The sequence below is a fragment of the Musa acuminata genome, chromosome BXJ1-4 (genome assembly GCF_036884655.1).
Source record: "Musa acuminata AAA Group cultivar baxijiao chromosome BXJ1-4, Cavendish_Baxijiao_AAA, whole genome shotgun sequence".
NCBI lineage: Eukaryota > Viridiplantae > Streptophyta > Magnoliopsida > Zingiberales > Musaceae > Musa > Musa acuminata.
Genome location: NC_088330.1, coordinates 4291509 through 4311620, shown reverse-complemented (window position 1 = coordinate 4311620; position 20112 = coordinate 4291509). Strand labels below are relative to the sequence as shown.

The following is a 20112-nucleotide window of genomic DNA, read 5'->3' as shown; positions in this document are numbered from 1 at the left end:
ACCATGCCTATGCACATGTTGTATGAGTCATCATATAATTTTGGGCAAGCAAATAATCTTCAACAAACATAAAACATAATAATTTATAAAAATTCATAATAATTCAATTAATTTCCCAATATGGAATTGTAACCGTCACATTGCAAGGGAAAAACATACCCTCAAAAGGAAATAAAGTGACAAAAGAGGGTTATGGTTTAATTTTCTAAAGATAAAGGGGTCTCTCTGCAAAATTCCTCCATTCGTTGGGCTCTTCTGGAAGCTGCTGCCACGTTTTTATTTTTAATGGAATAAAACAAAAAATATATCCAGAGCGGTCCGAACTCATCGCCCATCCAAAAACGTTTTCCCCAACCCGCGATTCTTCTCTTCGTCCTAAAATCCATCCTAATCATGGCTTTCACCCACTCTATGCTCTCCCTCTCCCAACCCAAGCCCTGCGCCGCCGCCGCCGCCGCTGATGCCTGGCGGCCACCGGTGCCCACTCGTCGTCTCGCTTTTACTGTCTATTCTCCATCTCCGTCCCCCTTTTCCCGGGCTGAGCCGGCCAGTGCGGTTGCCACCCTCAGAAGAAGCAAAAGCAAAGGTACTCTTCCTACTATTTTACTCAGATCATGGACACTAATCTGCGTGATATATGATGTTGCTGCTTATGTCGGGGTACCGAATCAAAGTGCTAGGACGCGGAGTTGGATTTCTTTGTAAGGGTTTTCTGATTCCGCGTCATAATTGCTGCTGTAGAGCTTTCCCTAAATCCTGCTTGATCTTTTGATTTTGCTTGAAGAACATAATGTTGATGAAGAATGATGGAAATTGAGATTATTATCTTGGATTTTCATGGACAAAATGTTTATGCAGTGAAGAAGGGAAGAGACATTAAGACCATTATCTTGGTCTTTATTTTTTTGCTTGCCCTTCTTCACTGCATAAACATTATGTTTCCGAATAGTCCTTTCCTGCTAGTCGTAAGAATCTCGATTGCGTCATAGGAAGCAACTTCATCCAGCAGCATCCTTATTTCCAATTATTCAAAGAATATCAATTACATTGTCTCTTGAAATATGTGAGAATTCGTCTTGGACAAGACTGGGTTTTTTTTTCACGAAGATTAAGATGAGAGCATTTTTTTCACTTTGATGTCTTATATATTTTTTTTGAAAAAAATGTAATACCATTGATCTATTTAACCCGAGACAAGTTTTTCAGTTAGATTGATGGAGGGTTGCTAAAGGGATATATGTGTATATTTTACAATTTTAGCAGGAAATATGTGCATATTGAAAATTTACAAGGATGACAAGACACAGTTAACTTTATAGGATCATATATGCAATTGTGCCACCATTAAATTGATCTCATGAAAATGTGATTTCAGAATATTAATCCATTTCCTGTTCTTTCTTGTTTCTCTTTGTTTCCTAATGTTTTGGCTTTTAATTTATTATCTTAAAATAAGACACTTGAGTTATATTACTAGGTATGGGGCCTTTGTGGAAGATGAGTTAGTATCATCAATACAAAGACTTGGTCTTTTGGTGTTTTCTTGAAAAGATAAAAAATTATATATACCCCTAAAAAATTATGCCATCTGTATGAATCAAGGAACTTCTCTTTACTCTTCCTGTTTGATTATGCTTTGATTTTAGCTTGGGTTTACAGTTGCACTATCTTCTTTTTCTTGTTTTCTTATTCATCTGAGGACCGAAACTAGTTTATCAGTATGAGCTTGTAGCCAGCTATATGGATACAGTTGAAATGTATGTGGCATTCTCTTCATAAAGTCTGTTACTCGTTGGAACAAAAATTTTGTTTCTTTGAGATTGTCCAAACATAATGCATTAACGGGTCAAAAAAAGTTGATATAACTTATTGTAGTGATTCTAGTTCCAAAAGCAGTTTTTATGTGGATGCATATCTGGATGTGGATATATGTCTGCCTAATTTTAGGTTTATGTGGTCTCAAGATGCTGTACATGTGCTTCCCACGTGTGGTCCACATAAAAAAATCAGTGCAGTCGGTTGTGTGGTTTATGTTTTTTCTATTATGATGATTATGCTAGTGCATAAATTATGATACAATACCAGTCACGGAGACTATTAATTTTTTTATTCCTTATAATTTTAAAAGCCTAAAGGAGGCTGTAGCATATATTTAGCTGTGAATTACTTAAACTTGATAATGTATTTTATCATTTGTATCTTCAAATGAACAGCCCATTTAAAAGCATGCCACATATGCACTGTGCATTACCTTAACTGCTGAGATTTTATTACTTCCTTTAAAACTTTGTTATTGATTGATTATTTATAGTTGAATCTTTTGCCGTAGCCTACAGTACTGCTTCTGCACGGCCTAAAATACTTGTGATGCTTTATTTATATTGTCCAGAGTTAAATTATTAATTGCACTTTTTCAGCAAGAGCACAAATGCATGAATCTGGAAGTGCTTTGGCAGCGGATGCTTTAACAAGTGTTAAGCATGTGCTTCTTCCAATCACTGATCGGAACCCTTACCTTTCAGAGGGAACAAGACAGGTTATTTTTATTTTCTGTTTTCCATGTGTCCAGTTAATGCTTGCATCTATGTCTTATTTTTCAAGGATAGGTATAAAAGGGCAACCTAAAAAAGCGCAGCCAAGTGCAAATGACTCCTACCAATGTGGGGCCTCGGTTGGGTTGATGAACAGTCTCTCTTTTGCATTTTGAGAGATTAATTCTGTTATCGACCAGGTTACTAAGGAGCAAGCTTCCCATGTTGGAAAGATTTTCTCTGATTTTTCTCAAAAATAGCTGTGAAGTTATTATGGAGAAGCCAATGCCCATCTTGTTTCCGAACAATTATCATGCTGCTGAATACTATAGATGATTTTGGTATCATAAATTTAGTTTCTAATGCAAATATTATAGCCAACAATTTCTTATTAATTAGCTTATGCGGCAAAAATGTGGCTAGATGTTTTCACTTATTCTTTTCAAGTAAAAGATTTCTAAATTGGTCTACTGCATTTGATTTTCAAATGTTAATCCGCAAATGCAATTTGTCTAAATCTTGGACTTTCAAGGATTTAACTTCTTGTTGCCGTCAGGTTTCAAATTGATACATCAATCAGATATGACCTTCACAAAGAGCATGGTGCTTGGGTTATGTTTTTCTTTGTGCAAATATAATCTTTTGACTTCTTATTAGTTCATTTACAACAGAGTTAATTATTTCATTTGAATATCATGTCAAAAATAGTTTCTTTTGTGATTTAAGAGCATTTTGACATGGAAATATTGTTCTATCATATCCTTGTGGCACAAAATGTGTTCAACAGAAAGCTGTCAATCTGGCAAGATTATGCCTTTGTACAAAGAACTTGAATAATTGCATCAAGGAATCCTATATTTAATGATTGTCAATTAACAATATGGTAAGATTGTGCATTTGTGCGAAGCAATTGAAGACTTGCATCAAGGAATTCTATATGACTGTCAATCGATCTATGGTGAACATATGTGACATTAGCAACAGCCATATGCGCTGTTACTGTACGATGTTGAGAATTCTGGTCAAGTTTAGTTGGTTGTGGATTATATTATGCTATTTTAATCCAGATGTTACACAAGCTTTTAAGTGCACTACTATGAAGTTTTTGTTATCTTATCTCTCTATTTTCCTTTGTTCTACTGTCATTCTAGCCTCTCCTACAAACTGAACTTGATCCTTTTTTTCCTCGAAGTAGGTTGGATACACCATGTGTATTCCACTTTCTGGGACTAGTCACATCCGATCATTTAATGTAGAACTATCTTCCTTTTCAGATGATTGGCCCTTTCAGATATTTTTGTTCCTCTTTTACTCTGTTGATGAAATGAACATTTCTATTTCATAGGCTGCAGCAACCACCACTGCCCTCGCAAAAAAATACGGAGCTAATATCACAGTTGTTGGTACGATGATCGAACCTGTATTGCAGTTACACAAAATAATTTTAAGTTTCTCTTGCCATATGAACCAATATATTGAAGGGCTGTGGAACTTGATTTTCCATTGCAGTTATCGATGACAAGCCAAAAGAGTCGATTCCTGAACATGATGCTCAACTATCTAGTATCCGATGGCACCTTTCAGAAGGTTGGTTTTGTTCTATTTTCCTCCCATTACATTGAATTATGATGTATGGTTGAGGTGCCTGCTTCTCATTTACTTATTTTGTGTTTAGGTGGATTCAAGGAGTTTGGCTTGATGGAACGATTGGGAGAGGGGAAGATGCCAACTGCTATCATAGGCGAGATAGCTGATGACTTGAACTTGGATCTGGTGGTCTTAAGCATGGAAGCAATTCACTCGAAGTATGTTGATGGAAATCTGTTGGCAGAGTTCATCCCATGCCCGGTCTTACTTTTACCTCTCTAACTGTTTTAACTTGCCGCTTGCGCATGGTATAAATTCTTCTTCCCAACGGAGCTGTTCCAATGATTAGCTAAATCTGGCCCTTCTTCCTCTTCTTCTTCTTCCAATTGTCATCATCTTTAATATCTTCGATATACATTTCTAGTATTTCTGATCTTTGGGCCAGTCTTCAATAGCATCTTCTACTCAACTTGTTAGAAGTTGATTATTTGCTGCTTGTCTACTGGTGAATATCTCTGCTATTCACGAGTTTGAAGAAAACAAAATCATACTCTTTTCGAATTTGTTTGGTGCCTAATAGTTGGGAATATGATCAGGATAGTCTGCAAGATTGAGACCAAGATCTCTGTATCATTTTCATGTTCGGTAGAGGTCACCGAAAACTTGGAATTTGGATAATTTTTCTTCTTATAAAAGATTGCATTCAGAATTTGTGTCTATAAAATTCCTCTGATGGTGAGAGTGCAAAATTCATAATTTTTTGAGTGAAAAATAGAGAAAATATATTCTTTAATTTTTTTTTTTTGAAGCAACACATTCAATAGATTTTTTTTTTGTCATCTTCGAAGCTTATGTATCACAGCTCAAAGGCCTCTAATGTATTATCTGTCTCATGTTGACTATAACTGGACTCGTAAAACCCTATCGACAGTGTAGAAGACTCTTTGAAGCGCTCTCATAAGGTTAATAAATAGTGGATTCATTCACTTGGAATTCATTCATTCACTTGGAATGCCTGAACTATAACATCTCATTAGTCCCACATTGGAAGTGGACAATATGTATGATTAGCTTATATGGGCATAAATATATTATGTTAACTCCCGTTTAAATATTTTGATTTTCGAGTCGTGACATGAACACCTAACAAGATTCTCTTTTGAAATTAGTGAACATTAATGAGACAAAACAAAACAAAAAAGGATAAATTCAGCTAAATTACATTTACTCTCTCATCCTTCATCGGCTCTTTCGGCAATATTTTTAAGGTCTGAAACATGAATGAGGTTCCTGCAGGGCCTATAGAGAGAGCTTGTCATAGTATTAAGGTCCATTAGGGTCTGTCCCTGCAGAGGTCTTAACAAAACTGTAAATTATGATAAGATGATTTAAAACTTGGGATGAAAATTTCAATCAAATATAACTGTCTCATTAAGATCCAATGTTAATCATACAAACATATGGAGAATAAAAATATATATAAAAGGAAATAATTACAAGAAATGGTAAAACTTCCTGACTGAGTTTATTTGCAATGCCTAATCTGACGATAAATGCAAATGTATAGACTGTGTTGTATATGTTCGTATGAAGCTGTGAGCAACCCAAGGAATTACGATCAAAGAATTGTGGATGAGAGAAGCAGCAATGAGAAGAGACTACTTGTGAGTTTCTTTTGTGTCGAGCTGTTGGAAGGAGGCTTCGGCATGGTGACCTGAGTAGTGTTCGCCCGAGTAGAGTTCATGCCACCTTTGGTTGTCTTGGTAGTGTCACTGCCTGGTGCAACAAAAGAATGTGGATATGGTGACAGGGTGAAGGTACACATAATCTTGTTCTCAATACTCCAGCCTGAAAATTATACTCAGATTTGTACCAAACTAATGTCTATTTTTTTGGAAAGATTTCTACTTACAATCAAAGTTCTTCCAACCCAAAGTCAGCCTTTCTCTGTCGAAGACGATGCGGAGGCCTGCCATGAAATTTTCTGCACAAGAAATGTTTGAGAAACCATAGTTTACTTTTTTATAACTCATGCAGTAGCCACAAACAAGCAGATACCTCATAATCATCATTCTAGTCTTTCTGGTCGCAAGATAGTTTAAGCCATGAATGAAGCAAAAGATCAAAGTCTAATTTGATCTGTGCAAAATGTGGTACACCTTCTACTCTTGTAGAGCACAAGATTTGTGCCTCTCACAGATTCTGTGATAAGAAACCAAGAGAGCTATACAGCACTAATTTCTAGTTTAGATGCTTGTAGGTTAAACTAATTGAAATCCGCATTGATTTGAAAAGGAGCTCTGATTAATCTAAAAGACAACAGTTTCAAACAGAGATATCCATTTGTTGTTAAAGTCGATAATATATTAAGCTAATGACTGGATCACAACCATGCTTCTACAATTAAAGGCAGCCATCAGATATTGAACTCATGAATGAACTTCTTAAATAACCGGTTCATAATAAAACAAATAAGAATTTTTCTTCGATCAAGATAAATCCTGGTCGCTTATGATTTCAGAGATGCGTACAAAGAACTTACGCCCAATTATATTCAGTCCATTGCTCTTCATAATGGCCAAACAATAGAAGTATTCATTTTGCTGCACATCACAAAGATCAGGAGAACTTATAAAATATCCATGAATCTGGATGAAATATGATATGTTTATACTTTACCTGTAAACTAAACAAAAATATTGGATCATTTACAGGAAAAATGCTTCCGCCTCTTGTTGTTAAATTTATTTCAGGTAGTGAGATTGTAGTTTGAGTAGGACTGCAGTAGGAATTGGAAAATAAAATTAAGGTGTCATCTAAAATAAACATGTAAAACATCTCTACGTCTCGGATCATTTTAATTACCTGACATCAAAACAAAATTCGAAAGGGACATCTGGATCAGGATTGAGCCGTTGCTCTTGAACTTGTGCTTTGAACTGTAATAAGGAAAGGTATTTATGAGTTACTACAAATCAGCAAAGAATGGGGCATGCTTCCAGATCATCAGTGAGAATTTATCTTACACTCTGAGTTAGCTTGGTATACAGGGGATCAGCCAAATATGTGAATGAGGTACCCGAGTCGACAAGAGCACTAAGAATAGCAGTTATAGAATCATTTCCTACTGTGGCTCCAGTTATGTTGATCATATAAGAAGCACTGGGGAAAAAGAAAAACAAAAGAAAAATAAGAGTTACTCTTGTAAATAAGAATGCAAACCACACATATCTAACAAAGGCACTTACAAACTCTTGTCTATAACAAATGGAGTTTCTTGTTGGTCTAAGCTACCTTTGTCTCCGAAATGTATCCTCCCGGTGCCATCATCTCCGAAGCACATGGAGAAAGAGTTTGAAGCAAGCCCTTGACTGGATAAGATGCTAGGGACAGATATCTTCTCCATTCCTAGCCCAAACAGACCATTTGGAGCTGCACGTTCTAGAAAAGAACCAGTTTGAGTTTCTCCACATCTACATGAGCCAACCAAAGAATAATTAGGATTGGAGGGAAGAGATAGGAATATGGATTTCTGGTGAACTAAATTGATTTAAAACGAAGACAACAGTACCCGAAAACAATCGGTGCTTTAATGATTTGAGGTGCAGCATCCTCGGTCATCAAGTACAAAATATCCTCAACCAAAATTCCAGAAGATGAGGTATTAGCAGATACATACTGAACAACATAAGGGCAATTGCTGGCTTCTGCAGTGCATGAGGTCCGGTTTTGGACGTCACATAAGCCATTGCTGCATAAAACCTTCTTGCTTGTTGATGATGCATTAGGACTGTAGATGTTAAAAGATACATTCTGCTGCAATAAAGTGTTTGAAAAATAAGATGCACAGAACGAGAGGAACAAGTAGGTTTAGAGATATAAACTTTATATGGAACTGGGGTTATTTATCAGTACAAACAAAGGAGTACAGAATATATCAACCAGAAATACATGGCTGTAGTCAATGATAAAATGCGAATACAAATGCACCTGGAAATTTACTAGTCCGCAATGATATTTTCCTATAGAGCAACTCATTCTCAGGATGTTCCCTTGGGGAAAAGGTAAAACTTCCTTGAAAGGTATTTGCTACTTGCATTTTCATAGTCAAACCTATTACAGCTTACAACTGTTTGCTTGCCCATAATGACCAAAAAAATTTTCATTGATGAGATAATATCGGTAGTAATAAAACAATGATGTGTCTAAAACTTACTCCGACCACAAAAATCATAAGGAAGAATACTAGCCAACATAGAAAGAAAAAAAACTCTGAAAGCAAGCAGAAGTGCTTTAAATGCATTTTCTGATGAGCATTTTTGCAAATTAACAGGATACTCCACACAGAACACTAATGTCCTTGACATATTAGGAATTACATCCACATGTTATCATGCATTGTAATAATGACGCAGTACTATGTCTAAGATTATCCAGAAACAAATGGTAACACCAGGCCAAATTCGTAAAATCTTTGTGACCATGGTCTAACCTGAAGGGATTGTAGTGTCTCATCTTTCATTGTGACCATGGCCCAACTTGAAGGGATTGTAGTCAAGAATAACAAGGAAGATTAAATCACATGCAAGTGATTAGAACATATTGTTTAGCTTAAGACTTCAAATCTGTATACTGAAAAGTGTAGTCTGTAATCCAGAACTTACAGTAACTGTTCCACTTTTCTCACCTCTACCATAGCTAGGGTTCTAAATTGCAATTAATTTTGAGTATGGACTCGCTGGTATTACAAGACTGATGTAGCAACAACAACGAAATTTTTGATCCAATTGTTTTGTAAAAGATGATTGCAAACCAACTACACCTCGTCCAATCTTATGATAAGAAAGAAGAAATCATATCTTAAGTTCAAAACTCTACCTAAGAGGATGTTCATCAGAAAAGAAGCTACTCACAAAGAAGATCCATAGACAAGATAAAAAAAGAGCTACCAAAGAGAATTTGGAACATGAAAAAAAAAGATAGCAGAAATCAGAAGGCTTACACCAAAATCAGGGGAGGTGGTAGGCGCGCATTGTTTGCAATCACAGGGCACCCAGAACAGATCACTCCCAGTATCCAACGCCACCAGAAACGTCATGTTGGGCGTCCCCAAAGAAACGATCGCGTAATGCAAGCTGATCATCAAGACAAAATCCCCAAACCCAGGGGGGCAATCAGATCAAAGCACACAACGAGACGTTTAAAAGATCCAACCTTCGAACACCCAGTACCAATTCTTCAAATCAAGCAGAGCGAAACAAGAGAGGGACGACGTACAATCCCAAGGAACTGAGTCGGACGGTCGCGTTGCCGTCGGCGAAGGAGAGGTCGGAGGAGGCGGCGGCGAGGGCGCGGCCGCGAAGGGCGCGGTCGTGGTGGGCGAGGGCCGCGTAGTACTCGGCGGTGCCCTTCTCCGGCCACCACGCGCCGGGCACGGCACGCCCCTCCGCCCACCGCCGCACGCGGTCGGAGAACCGGTGGTGTAACTGGAACCCGATTGCGGAGGCCGGCGCGGGAATCAGCGCGGCGGCCAGGAGGAGGAGGAGGAGTCCAAGGGTGGGGGAGGCCATGGGAATCGAGGAAGAAGGGATCAAACGGGGTACGAATGAATCATGGGAGTTGGGATATTTCGATTCGATGCGACTTCTTGTCACACAAGAAGAGAGAATTGGAGCCAGACGAGTCGTTTTAGGTGGTGGTTATTGCGGTAGGCGTCTGCGGGAGGGAGGAAGGAAGGTGCCGCTCGACCACTGTATGGTTTATACGTGTGTTGGTTTGGGTTCAGTATAGGAAAGCATGCCGTTTTGGTGTTGCGTCTTGTCGTTTGTCGCGGGAGTGACACTTGTCATCTTTTCTTGCCAATAAGGAGAATTCCGTATTCCGGGGAATATATATATATATATATATATATCAATTTTTTCGAAAAAATATTTTTTATTTTATTTTTATTTTATATTTTATAACTTAGGATATCCTTAATTTGATAGTCAACTACTTATGTCTTTTTCTTTTCTTTTTTTTCTTAATGGATTGGCTCGGAGATCGATCCAATTATAATGTTTTTATGTTATATTATAGTTTTTTTAGTAATAACAGTACTAAAATATTATGTTATATTTTTTAAATATATCATTATGTTACAATATTTTTTATATTATTAAAAATATTATAATGAAATTGGTTCACTCACTGATCTATAGAAAAAATATATAATTAAATTATCATATAAAAGTTGATAAATCATAATTATTGAACCTGATATATCAATAAAAATTTTATTTTATACTGTCGAAGATGTGACGTCGATAAAGATGCTAACTTTACAATAATACTAACTTTATAACAATAAATGACTTAATTGGTTAAGACAACAATTGTTAATCCCGACTAAGGTATATTATTATCTCATAACCATAGCCCCGATGATTTAATATATGATCCTATAGCTTAATAATGGATAAGAAATTAACATAATTATTTTTGACATTAGTGAACTCGATAACCACGTGTCATAAAAGCCCTCAAGTATATCCTTGAAAGGGAAAACTCTACTATTCAATCATTATATATTTGAATGCTCAAATCTATTATTAATTTATGCATCAAAATAGCTTTTGTGAGACATACCCTCTGTATAACTTTACAAGGTTATTTATTGAATCCTTATCTTCCCAACACCCAAACTGTGATTAGTCCGGAAGTTAATTTTATCATATTTGAACCCTCTACATTATCAAACATCTTGAATATGTATAACATTAGTCATGCAAAGGAAATTAAGAAAAATAAAAAAAAGAAATATAGGTAGACAAAATAAGATTCAGAGCATAATTCCCCTACAATACATACATGATCCCATCAGTCATATAAACCTATGGAATACTTAAAATACTCATACTTTTGGCATAATAATGAGTTTGCATAAAATCAATGTAAATTAGAGTTTCATCTAACAGTTAGCTCAATGAAGATTAAGTACAACAGTAAACACAATTTATTAGGTTTTGAAGAGAGATATATATACTAAACAGAAATATAGAAGAATAGATATGAAAACTACTGGCTTCAAAGGGATATATACATGCAGTGGCTTCCTCGTAGTAAAAGAATTTGCATAGTAATACAGGAAGCTCCCAAGGCATTGGAGCTCAAAAATGATCCCAATATCCTTAGAAAATGCAATATGTTCATGTTTATTTCTCTTTGGTAAGACCATGAGATTTTTACTTACCATAAAAGCAAGTAGTTCAAAGAGTGATAAGCAATCTAGGAACTTGATCCAGCCACACTCTCTTTATGCAAGCATTCACATTCCTTGTGGACATTCTACATTTAATCTTTCTCCTAATTAATCAATCTTTGTTTGTTGGTTCATCCACAGACCCTCCCCACTTCCTTATTCGAGATTCTGCTTCCATTGCCTGCCACGTTCAGAAGTGTCAAGATTATTCAGATACAGAGATGGATACATGAATAGATAGAGAGAGAGAGAGAGAGAGAGAGAGAGAGAGAGAGAGATGACCTCCTTGTCCCAGTTTGTGCCTACAGTAACCCCAATAAGTACCAAGGTCTGTAATCCTACGCCTGTTAGCATGCCACTCCACATACCCTGAGCTCAACGAGGAGATGGAGTAGCCATGACAAAGTAAGGTAGAAGGGAGGAGGAGGAAGAAGAAGAAACAAGAGTAGAGAAGATAAAGCAGTACAACAAATGCAAGGTTACCTTCACTCCTAGATCAAAATAATACGCCAGCAGGCAGCCTACTGGAATGCCCACCAGATAATAACATCCCAAATTGATATAAGCCACCAATGTCTGCCATCCAGCTCCTACTGCCACACCTGAACACGGAGTCCACGAGTTGAAGCAGTGTTGATAGAAGTGAAGACACAATGGGGGAATGGCTTCCGATGCTAAACCTGTTAGAACTGGTTGGACACTGCTGAGGAGGAGTGTGAATGCGAAGACCACCGCGAGGTCAGTGACTGCAGCAACTACGTCAGGGCTGTTGGTGAAGGGAACCCCGTAAACGTCCTGGAGAACCAAGACCAGGGAAAAGAAGACGAGGCCGAACACGACGGAGGACATGATGACCACCAGTATCGAGAACTTAGCCGCTCTCGGCCTGCCTGCTCCAAGCTCGTTCGATATCCTCACGCTGACAGATCCATCATCATCGGCTTTCAACACAACCAAGAAGAATGTATAAAGGAAGGAAGGCTAGTCCGGGATCACCTGATGGCGGCATTGAAGCCGAAGAACACCATCATCTCCCACCCGTACAAGTTTATGCTGCAACAGGAACGTCGACAGGTAAATTATGAGATTTCTCGATAGAGAGATGGAAGCTTATCGACCGTCAGGGACTAACCATATTGATATAGCAGCCACTGCTACCTGAGCATTCCTCAGGTTGCCTGCCAACACGATGAGGAACATGTAGAACCAGAACTCCAGGCTACATGGATGGCAGCAAACACATGAGAACATCAAATATGGAAGAAGAGATCTAAAAACAAACAACAAGTAAAAAAGAAATAAAATTATTACATAAAAATTTAACGTCAGGATTAGAATCAAGAATCGTAAATCTAAAACAAATGTTTTAGGAAGGTAAAAGTCCACATTATCTCTTAAGGAATCCATCCACTTTTTTTCTATCTATTAGTCGATAATTGTAACTAAAATTCAATCACATCTATAATATATCTTAATTAATTAAATATGATCATATAATCTAAGATTTAAAATTAATTTTATTCAATTGGATTCTAAAATTTTGAAAAGTACTCATACTCAAATTTAAAATGAAGTCAATAAGTCTAGCTTAAACATAAATTATACAATGAAATTTTTACTATCGGGATAATTTATAATATTTAAAATTTCATCATTTCAAACTGATTTGGTTTCTGATATATGAGCATATAATCTTTCATCATTTCAAACCGATTTATTTTCTGATATATGAGCATATAATCTTTCATCCCTTACCGATAATCTGTTGTCTTTTTTTAATATTTTTTTAATATTTCATTCCTAGATAATTTTAATATTAACTAGTATTCTAATTATAAGACTAATATATGATTTGATATATATTTGAACATATAATAAACTTTTAATTACATATGCATAAGAATTATGGAGGACTTGTATCATTCATGTGGAATGATGTTATTATCTATATGTATACAATCCTAAACGAAAAAATATCTAAAATAATATCATATTACCCTATCACATATTCAAAGTAAATTCTTCTTTGGAATGATGTTATTATAATTTGCATCCCATAACCTACCATCTCATGCTACTTTAATAGTTACTAGATAAAACTTAGGATATAAGTTACAAATAATATTCATTAAATTTTTTTAATTAAGTTTATGTAGAAATAGTTCAATAATAATAAAAAAAATGATCATAATAATTATTTAATTTTAATTAATATAAAAAACCTTATATGATAACTATAATCATGATAAACATAAATCATACCTTTATATAAAAAAAATAAATATTATTTCATAATGTCAAACATATGTATGTGAATAACTACACAAATTTAAGAATCACAAGTAATAAAATTTTACCAATATGTCATATGAGAAAGCCATAATAGAAATTCATAATTTATAGTTTTTATAATTCAAAATTGAACCTTAAATTATTCCAATCAACCTTATTTAATTGAGCAAGCCTATCGGGCTATCCAAAAATGAGCCGATAGATTTTGACTAAACATCAACAAAATAGAGTTAACCAAAGTAAAACATTAGTCAAAATTTAATTTTCTTCAAATTTGGTCAAACAAGATTGATGGAATCTAAATCTAATCAAGTAAATAAAATATATTTAGAATCAAATCTAGTCAAAAAAAAATTTTGAGGATTGACCAAAATTGAGGCTCAATCAAAAATTAAAATTTAACCAGATTAAGATAGTCAATACTTTAATTAGGTCAATAAACAAGTGCAATAGGTCAAAATTAGGAATTATCAAAGTCAAACTTGGTTAAAATTAAATCAGTCAAAATTAAATAGTTGTCAAAAGGACATAATGGAAAGAATAAATTAAAGGAGCAACCCTAAAACAAACTCAAAATTAAGGATTTTGTTCAAAATTAGAGCTAAATAACATATTTCTTCTTGTCGTCGGCTTCTCATCGTAGCTTCCTCCACCACCATTGTAGGACTATCTCTATGATTGATTATTGTCTAGCATTGCCTGTACCTATCTTATCGATTTTAATCTACATTGTTACCGATGCTAAGTGATGCAACCCAGTAAGCCCCCTTTTCCGCACCCTCACTATGGCTTATCCTTCATGAGGGCTACCATCCATCACCACACATAGCGATCTATGGTAGCTTCCTCTATCACGTAGTTTGTGCTTGTACTGTCAATGCTTAGTTGTCATCAACGTCACCATCGTTCGTTGTTGTACAACTGTTGTTGTGCTGCGAAGCTATCAAACCACTTTGCTAAGCATCGTTGACCATTATCGCATAGCTAAGCAACTGTCACCCCTTATCATGTCATCGATTACAGTCGCTTTCATCATGTGCCATCGCCTAGTTGCAGGGCTATTCGTTGCACCTAGTATCAACGCTGATATCTAGCATTGGTGCTACCGTCCACCACTCGTAGAAGTGTTGTTGCATGCAACAGTGTCGCTTGCACAATGTAATGGAACCGCCACTACATTGCTCAACCTTATGTGACTGGCTTACACTAGTCTCCTTGCAATTATCCTATAGCGCTAATGTCTGACGCTCACGCTGCTATCCATAGTAGTGTTTCTAGCAACGACCTACTAATACAGTGCTACGTATCCTTTCGTTCGACATCTTTATCCTTCTGTTGTTCATAGATCCTCCATGACAACCTAGGGATTAAACAATGTATACAGACCCAATAGTAGAGACTTAGCATATTTGGATCATAAGATGTAAGCATCATAGAATCAAAATAGAAACAATAATTTGATATAATCAAATTAAATCTAATGCATAAGTAAATCAAAATAGATCTAGTTTCTTTAATGATATATGACAACTTAGATTTCAATAACATGACTTTGATATCAATTATATGAAATAAAATTATTATGTGAAAATTTGTATCATAGATCTAAGATAGAATATACATATCTTTTGAACACAATAATCAACTAGATAGCTCGAATGACACGAAGCAATATAATAATGATCCTCATGCTAGATTCTTCTTTTCATCTTTTTTTATTTTTAGAACTACTATAATTAATAAAATAGGGATTTATCGGAAGGTTCGTATGATTCCTAAAATATCTTGTCATATATAAGTGAGAGGATCTAGAAAAGATAATTAAAAAAATTTCTCTTAAGGAATCATAAGAGTGGACTTCATTTTTATTCACTAACAATTATAACTAAAATCTAATCATATCTGTAATATATTTTATCTAATTAAATAAGATCATACACATACCACATCATAATTGCAGAAGCAATAGAGAGCCTCGCAAAGGCACCCAAGTCCCTAAAAGCTCCCCAGCTGAAGCCATTCCAAGCACCGGGGCAGCATCCCCAAGCTACGTATATGAACTGCCCGACAACGACGACCCACCAAGCTGCATTAAGCGAAGTTGCAGCACCCACAAGACCAAGCTTGAATTGGACTATGAGAAGCCAGCTGAGGAACAAGTGGAACAGCAACGCCACTGCTGAGACGACCGCCATGGTCATCACCTTGCTCTGCGCTTGTAGGAACTTCTGGATGGGGAAGTTGAGTCCATAGGCAAATAACTGAGGGATCATGTAGAGGGAGAATCTCCCTGCAAGCACTGCGATCTCTGCATCCTGGTGGAAGAAAAGGAGGATGTGGGTGGCAAAGAGGTAGATGGGCAGTAGGCAGATGCACATCGCCGTGAGGATGACCCATGACCGCTGCATGTAGATCCCCAACATGTGGAGCTGCTTTGCACCAAACGCCTGGCCACACAAGGTCTCCAGGGCACTTCCCATGCCCAGCTATGAGTGAAATCATGTAGAAGATAAAAAGAAGAGGATGAAGAGAAAAAAGGATGATATTGTGCAATGCAAGTTAGTGATATGATATTGTAGGCAAATGCTTTTCATTTTTCAGAATTTTTCTAGCAAATGATTTATTATATTCAATAAAATATTATAATGCAGTATAAAAATACTGATATTTTTATAAAATTATATAAAAATATGTGGGTGGCAAAGAGGTAGATGGGCAGTAGGCAGATGCACATCGCCGTGAGGATGACCCATGACCGCTGCATGTAGATCCCCAACATGTGGAGCTGCTTTGCACCAAACGCCTGGCCACACAAGGTCTCCAGGGCACTTCCCATGCCCAGCTATGAGTGAAATCATGTAGAAGATAAAAAGAAGAGGATGAAGAGAAAAAAGGATGATATTGTGCAATGCAAGTTAGTGATATGATATTGTAGGCAAATGCTTTTCATTTTTCAGAATTTTTCTAGCAAATGATTTATTATATTCAATAAAATATTATAATGCAGTATAAAAATACTGATATTTTTATAAAATTATATAAAAACACTGTATTATAGTTTTTTTAATATTATTAAAAATATGATATCATAGTATAAAAAATACAATAAATAAGATAATTTTATAAAAATTTGTACAAAAATATTATGTTATAATGTATTTGTATTGCGTTATAGTATTTTTTTTTATATTGTTAAAAATACTACAACACAATGTAAAAAATATATAACTAGGCCAGTTTACCTCATAGATCGATCCATAAGAAAAGAGAGGAAAAAGAAAGTATTCTAAATATTAGACAAAAAAAACTGTTAAGAAATTGTGAAAATAAAAAGTACTTCCGTGGAAAAAAAAAATCTAAAAAAGGTATTTTTCTGGAATTTGCCGAACAAAGTTTCAAATATATACAGCATAAACACTATTACAAGAAAAATCCCTCATTTGTGATCATAGATATCAATAGAAAAGTAAAACAGGACACCCGTGAGACAAATGCCGACAGCAAAGCAACTCGTATTTCTCGAATAAAAGCCCACAATGACTGCGATCCAATAATTGCAATCCTCGCACCTTCAGATAGGGCAGAGAAGTTATCCACCTACTCATGCCATATGTTCATGGAATGAATTGAGGCATGTTAAGGATATTTTTGGGGGTGGTATGAGAGTCATTAGTTCAAAACCTTATCCAACAAATCTCTACGCCTAATTCATTGCTTTGATGGCGATATGTCATAATCATCTAACAAAAATCATTTAGAGTTTGAAACCCTCATTGATCTTTAATCGCTTATTATCTACACCCAGAAAAGTCTTCACGCCAATGCAAATCAGTACCAGAAGAGAGAGAGAGAGAGAGAGAGAGATCTGAGCTTTTTCATCTAACCCATAAGTCTTCAACTGTTCCCACCATTAATCGATATCATCATTTTAGAAGTGCAGCTCTCGATCATTTAAAGGTCGATAAGTGAACTAACAGCTACAAGTATACAAGAATGAACTCAACATATTATTAGAGTTATGGTAGTTGTAATTTCCCCCAAGGAAATGTTTCTTCTTTTGGTTGTGGCAATAAGGAACCCTAACATCTGTTGTGTACATCTAATTATGCAGTTCTGTCTACCAATAACACGATGAAAATTACTTTTATGATTTGAATCGATGAGATCTCAACGCGAACTACAGCGGGAGGAGAAGGAGGAAAACGATCTGGTAAGACGTAAGACCGGAGAACTTGCTGGTTCTCATCATTAAGAAGTGGAATTGGTTGACGTACCATGATGCCTAAGGCGAGGCCGGCGATGACCATGTTCTCGGTGGAGACGGCGTCGAGCTCGAGGGTGGTGAGGTGGCCAGCGAAGATCTGGGTGACGGCGCCCAGGGAGTACTGGGCGAGGGACGTGAAGATGGCCGGCCCCGCCAAGTACCACAGCTTCTTCTTCTCCTCCCACACATGCTCCATGAACTGCCTCACGCTCTTGATCTCCTCTAAGTCCCTCTCTCTCTTTCTCCCCAGCAAAGCATCCTCCAGTGGTTCCATCTCTCTCTCTCTCTCTCTCTCTCTCTCTCTCTCTCTCTAGGAATAGAAACTGCGGGATATTAAAATGTCGAGAAGAAAATATATTCCTGAGAAAAGTTTCAGTTTTTTGCCCTTTTTTTTCCCACAAAAAAGCAATTTGTTTCCTTTCTGTTTCACAGAGCTCTTATTTTTTAAAATCACAGTTTTTTTTGGGGACAGAGGTCCACACTAATGAATTAAATTAATAATATACTTAACAAATTTTGAATTATTTATAAAATTATTTTTTTTTAAAAATATAAATACTTTGGGAAAATATTTAAAATTAATTAATTAAAATTTTGGAGCAAGTTTAAATTTATTTTAATCAGTTTGAAATTATGTATCAAACCAAGAAAGAATAAAAGGAGGAGGAATACAACAAGGAGAACAGTATTGGAAAGAGCAAAAACCAAAACAAAAGGTAATTTTTTTTTGCTTCATACTGATTTCTTGATTTCACTAAAATAGACTGACATCTTTTATGCATGCCACGATTGTAATTCAACCGAGTTTTATAGAAAGAAAAAGAAAGGCAATTATTGGTGTCAAAAGTTCAAAAAGTTTGTGATTTAAGGATACACCAATAAGTTTATGCATCCCTTTTTCTTTTATTTTTATCATTACTTTTACGATAAGACCTAAGATCTTATCCAATAATTGTTTGGAATAATATTTCATTGATTAATTGATTAATTGAAAAAAGGGTTATAAAGTTCCACATAAGATCTACCGGGACTCTTAATAATAAATAAATATTAAATAAATCTCTACATAATTCTAACTAAACTAAACAGACTCAGTAAACAATTGAACTAAGCAGACTCAATAAACATTATTCAAAAACTCAAAAAAAATATCATAACAATTTCTCCCTCTTCAAATCAGTCTTATTCTCAAGGCTGAGTAGCATCAAACTCGGAGAGTTTCTCTTTCAACACTTCAGTCATAAGTTATCTGTAACGCATCATAAACCGTTGATCAAGTAAGTAGGTCTCTACTTTTTTATAGTGTAAGCAATAGGTCGGTTTTTTAGTGTAGTAATTATTACAAGAAACTCTTGACCCTGTATAATCAATTTTATCTTTGAACATTTGTTAAAATGTCTTTTAGCAATCTTTACTTTAAATCTGTCATAGTCTTCAATATGGTGGGCTAATCGACTTGCAACTTTCTTGTCCATAAAATTATTAGTGCTACCCGTATCAATCAAAACAATGTCAGGCTGATGCTTCAAAATAGTGACCGGCGGTTGCGGCAGCAAAGGATACTATGTTAATCTGCACTATAGGAGAAGCCGCTGGCGATGCTGAATGATCACAACCGACGGTGGCTGGCAACGGTGGTGCAGCTAAGGCAGCGTCACCGATGGGCAGCTACGAGTGGTGGTTTGCTGGATGGGAAATAATGGCCGCAGCCTTCTTGCTCGAGAGAGATGGGGAAGCGAGGAGAGAAAGTTGCTGACTGGGGCGTAGTGGTGGTGGTGGGCGTTAGCTAGGGAGCGACGACGGCGGTGGTCACCGGCCAGGAAGAAGCACCGACGATGGAGAGACGCCAGAAAGCACAGGTTCCTTCTCGGTTGAGAAGGAACAATGTGCGTGGCTATCAGCTTCAACATATATATATATATATATATATATAGCTACGTCAATCACTATATTGAGATGCCAAGGATTGTCGCTCTGATACCAAATGATAAGACCCTAAGGTCTTATCGTAAAAAAATAGAAGAAATGAAAGAAAAAGGATAATCACTTCGAGGGGATTGACTTCTTATGGTTTGTCCACGTATTGGAATAACATTTCATTGATTGATTGAAAAAAATAGTTAGATCACTATTTATAGAGTTCCACCTAGGGTCCATAAGGACTTGAACTCTTAATAATAAATAAATATTAAATAAAT

At 36.1% G+C, this 20112-nt stretch overlaps 3 protein-coding genes across 8 annotated transcripts; 1 reads left to right on the top strand and 2 right to left on the bottom strand.

Moving 5' to 3' along the window:
• The first annotated feature begins 307 nt into the window (after positions 1–307).
• Positions 308–4681, top strand: LOC103980651 (uncharacterized). The gene is made up of 5 exons (XM_009397105.3): positions 308–586; positions 2418–2536; positions 3877–3934; positions 4041–4118; positions 4207–4681. Exons 1-5 carry the CDS (start codon positions 394–396, stop codon positions 4398–4400), a joined length of 642 nt encoding a protein of 213 aa, XP_009395380.2. The 5' UTR covers positions 308–393; the 3' UTR covers positions 4401–4681.
• Positions 4682–5525: 844 nt separating this feature from the next.
• LOC135581962 (aspartyl protease family protein 1-like) lies at positions 5526–10186 on the bottom strand. Of its 5 annotated transcripts, none has more exons than XM_065158745.1 (10): positions 9396–10178; positions 9121–9253; positions 7690–7934; positions 7367–7591; positions 7145–7280; positions 6984–7057; positions 6798–6897; positions 6661–6721; positions 6031–6102; positions 5526–5894 (listed from the first exon to the last, which is right to left on the bottom strand). In XM_065158745.1, exons 1-10 carry the CDS (start codon positions 9686–9688, stop codon positions 5737–5739), a joined length of 1497 nt encoding a protein of 498 aa, XP_065014817.1. In that variant the 5' UTR covers positions 9689–10178; the 3' UTR covers positions 5526–5736. The 5 variants fall into 5 exon arrangements, with proteins under 5 accessions (XP_065014817.1, XP_065014825.1, XP_065014841.1 ...); XM_065158753.1 differs by having other exon boundaries at positions 7690–7931; XM_065158769.1 differs by having other exon boundaries at positions 5788–5890; positions 6650–6721; positions 9396–10186.
• Positions 10187–11154: 968 nt separating this feature from the next.
• On the bottom strand, positions 11155–18226 carry LOC103980649 (protein DETOXIFICATION 33). 2 transcript variants are annotated; one of them, XM_065158777.1, is made up of 8 exons: positions 17925–18226; positions 15595–16492; positions 12491–12577; positions 12355–12411; positions 12039–12277; positions 11842–11960; positions 11641–11727; positions 11155–11539 (listed from the first exon to the last, which is right to left on the bottom strand). In XM_065158777.1, the coding sequence occupies exons 2-8, from the start codon at positions 16128–16130 to the stop codon at positions 11471–11473; spliced, it is 1194 nt and encodes a 397-aa protein (XP_065014849.1). In that variant the 5' UTR covers positions 16131–16492; positions 17925–18226; the 3' UTR covers positions 11155–11470. The 2 variants fall into 2 exon arrangements, with proteins under 2 accessions (XP_065014849.1, XP_065014853.1); XM_065158781.1 differs by having other exon boundaries at positions 15595–16478.
• Positions 18227–20112: the final 1886 nt, after the last annotated feature.